Source organism: Diceros bicornis, chromosome 31 (genome assembly GCF_020826845.1).
Source record: "Diceros bicornis minor isolate mBicDic1 chromosome 31, mDicBic1.mat.cur, whole genome shotgun sequence".
Lineage (NCBI taxonomy): Eukaryota > Metazoa > Chordata > Mammalia > Perissodactyla > Rhinocerotidae > Diceros > Diceros bicornis.
Window position 1 is genome coordinate 1,511,130 of NC_080770.1, and position 3,074 is coordinate 1,514,203.

The 3,074-nt window shown below is 53.1% G+C and overlaps 1 protein-coding gene across 1 annotated transcript; it reads left to right on the forward strand.

The window, feature by feature from the left end:
* Positions 1–1,077: 1,077 nt before the first annotated feature.
* On the forward strand, positions 1,078–2,076 carry LOC131395869 (mas-related G-protein coupled receptor member X4-like). Its single transcript, XM_058527675.1, has one exon. It carries the CDS (start codon positions 1,078–1,080, stop codon positions 2,074–2,076), a length of 999 nt encoding a protein of 332 aa, XP_058383658.1.
* Positions 2,077–3,074: the final 998 nt, after the last annotated feature.

The window sequence follows — 3,074 nt, forward strand, 5'->3', positions numbered from 1 at the left end:
AGCACCCAGTGCTGGCCTCACGCAAGCCCAGTCTGAGCCGAGTGCTGGGAACACGGCCTCAAACGTGGGTCTGTGATTGTCAACAACAGAGGACGAGCAGAAGCCCAGATGCTCACACACGGCCACCTCGTAGGGACGCCAGTCAACACAAAACCGTCTCTAAGCACGAGGCCATCTGCAAGAGGTTTTCATTTGGTAAAACGGGAAATCAAATTGCATGTGGAATTCTTAAATAACAAGGCATCGGTTCAATGGAATGAAGAGGATGTAACAAATAAATGGTAATAAACAAGGTCATAAAGAAATGATTCCTGCCTTTATACTAATTCTAAAGTATAAGTAAAACAGGGACACCGCACACTTTTCTGTGACACACTTACAGCATTTTTTCCTGCATTCAATAGTCATCATTCTGTGTGTGTGTGTGTGTGTGTGTGGGTGGGTGGGTGGGTGTGAATGAGCTATGTTGGAAATCGCCATTGACTATGAGCCAACAGTACCGTTGTGTATTTTGTGCGTGATAACAACTGAAAGCAAAGGGACAAATACATTGTTGTATATTACTGATGTGTTCTGTTCATATAATTTTATTAATATTCATTTTTATTTGAACACTCTTCTCTTTTCTGATGATTTCTATTGATTCACAAAGTTACAGAATGTATTCAAGAAAAGAAGTCAATGATGAAAAGAGAGACGAGTTGAAGATTTAAAATTCAAGGCGAGACCAGTTGCCCCAGCGAGGTCCCTCCAGCCAGTTAGAGGCCGGATCTCTGGCCCTCTCTGTCCTGGGCTCTGGGGACGTGTGAGTCTAGTGTTTCTTCAGGAGCCTCCAGGGAGAGACTGGACCTGGGCTCAAGGACAGTGGTCGTGTGCGTGTGCCAGCATCGCGGCTGCTGAGAGCAGAGCTCTGGGGGACACTTCCGCGGCTCACACGCCGTGTGCTTGCTCCCTGTCTCTGGGGAGGGTCTGGAGCCGGAGTCTGGAGGAGTGACGGGATCATCCCCAACCTCAGGGTCCAGGCCCTTCCCACATCTCCATCCTCACAGGGGTGACCCCTGCAGCAGGGCCCAGCGGATGGCTCATGAGCCCAGAAATGACACCCTGGGCTTCTCTCCCAGACCGCAGCCCTGGCCGTCAGACCCGAATAACGAGTCTGAGTTACCGACGGCAGCAAACGCAACAACGAACAGCAGAAGCGCGGACAGTGACCAGGTCTTTTTCAGTTACAAAAACACCGTCTTCCTTGCGACTGTGTTAGTGAGCCTCTGTGGGCTGGTGGGGAACGGGGTGGTCGTCTGGCTGCTCGGGTTCCGCATCAGGAGGAACCCCTTCTCTGTCTACATCCTCCACTTGGCAGGTGCCGACTTCGCCTTCCTCCTCTGCAAAAGCGTCGGGTTCCTCTTGGTTCTGTTAAAGAGCTTCATGGGTGCTCTCTATGTGCTCCTAAAAGCGGCCGCCTTCTCTTCTTACCTGGTGGGGCCGAGTCTGCTGATGGCCGTCAGCACCGAGCGCTGTCTGTCCGTGCTCTTCCCCATCTGGTACAAATGCCGCCGCCCGGCGCAGCTCTCGGCCATCGCGTGCGCTCTGATTTGGGGACTGTCATTGTGTCCGGGGATCTTGGCTCTCTTGTGTGACCACTCTGCAGACTTCTCGTGTGACGTGATACACCTGGTCTATTACGGGATGGTCGTCCTCACGTTTCTGGTGCTCTGTGTGTCCAGCCTGACTCTGCTCATCCGGGTGCAGTGCTGCTCCTGGCAGAGACCGCCCGCCAAGCTCTCCAGGGTCATCCTTCTCACCGTGCTGGCCTTCCTGGTGCTCAGTCTGCCTCTCGGTGTGGGCTTACTGGTCCACAGGCTCTCACCGTCCTTCCTCCCTTCCCACCTCCTGCTGCCGGCCGTCTTCCACCTCCTCTCCGCCCTGAACAGCGGGGTCAACCCCCTCCTTTACTTCTTCATTGGAAGCCAGAGGCAACAGCAGGGCCGGAAACCGCTCAGACAGGCGCTCCAGAGCGCGCTCACGGAGGATACGGAGCTGAGCAGAGGAGAGTCGCTGCCCCCGGACCAAACATGATGTCCACCTGCGCCCCGGGAGCGGGCGGCTCTGCTGGGATATCAAGATCTGACTCTGCACAGAGGGCCACCACCCCGGATCTACAGCTTTTAAACGCCGGCATAGCCACCCCATCTCTTGCACGAATTCATTATGGGAAATAAACGTGTTTGGCTTGAAAGGGCTCCAAACTGGGCACTGAGATTGGGTCTATTTTTTCCACCTTGTACGTTCCTCCTGGAAGCCTTGCTCTCCTAGTTTTGCTTATGCAGACTTTCTATGGCCCTCTGCCCCTAGGAGAGGTTGGGCGCGAGGCCCATAGGCAAGGATGTCCTTGCCCGGCAGGAACCCATCTGGCTGTTCCTTTGGCTGAGCCCGACCATCCCCGCGTCTCTGATCTGCCCTCCTGTGAGTCTCGCCCCTGGAGTGTGGCCTACAGGGCGCGCTGCCCAGCCCCTCCCCCGACGCCCGCCTGGACAGTGCAGCCTCGGTGTCCTTTGCGGTAACCGTCACCTGTTTGAGGGGCCTGGTGCTCAAGGTCCTGAGACCCACGTCTCACCAACCTGCCCCTTTGTCCTGATTTCCTACGTGTGTTCCAAGTGTGCAAACACTGACCAAGTGGCGCCCGGGGCTGTTTCCTTTACACGGAGCGTCTCCTTACAGTCCGGCCTTTATTTCTAACTTTCTTCTGATTTCATCATCCTCCTCCTTATGGCTGTATTTTTAAAAGGTAAAACTCCTACTTATCCTTCAATAACCACTTTTATTTCATCATAAGAATGGAGTATTTCATTTACTTGCTCCAGGAAGAAAGTAACATCTCTCCCTGCAGGGTGTGTGTGTGTGTGTGTGTGTGTGTGTGTACATACACAGGCTAGGAAAGGTATCATTTTATTTTTTTTCTTTTGAATAGACTATTTTTTAGAGCAATTGTAGCTTCACAACAAAATTGAGCAGAAAATACAGAGTTTCCACATACCCTCTGTCCCCACACAGGCACAGCCTCCCTCACTATCAAC

What these genes read in the sequence shown, in the direction of transcription:
- LOC131395869 (XM_058527675.1), top strand. Translation starts at nt 1,078, where the DNA reads ATGGCTCATGAGCCCAGAAATGACACCCTGGGCTTCTCTCCCAGACCG.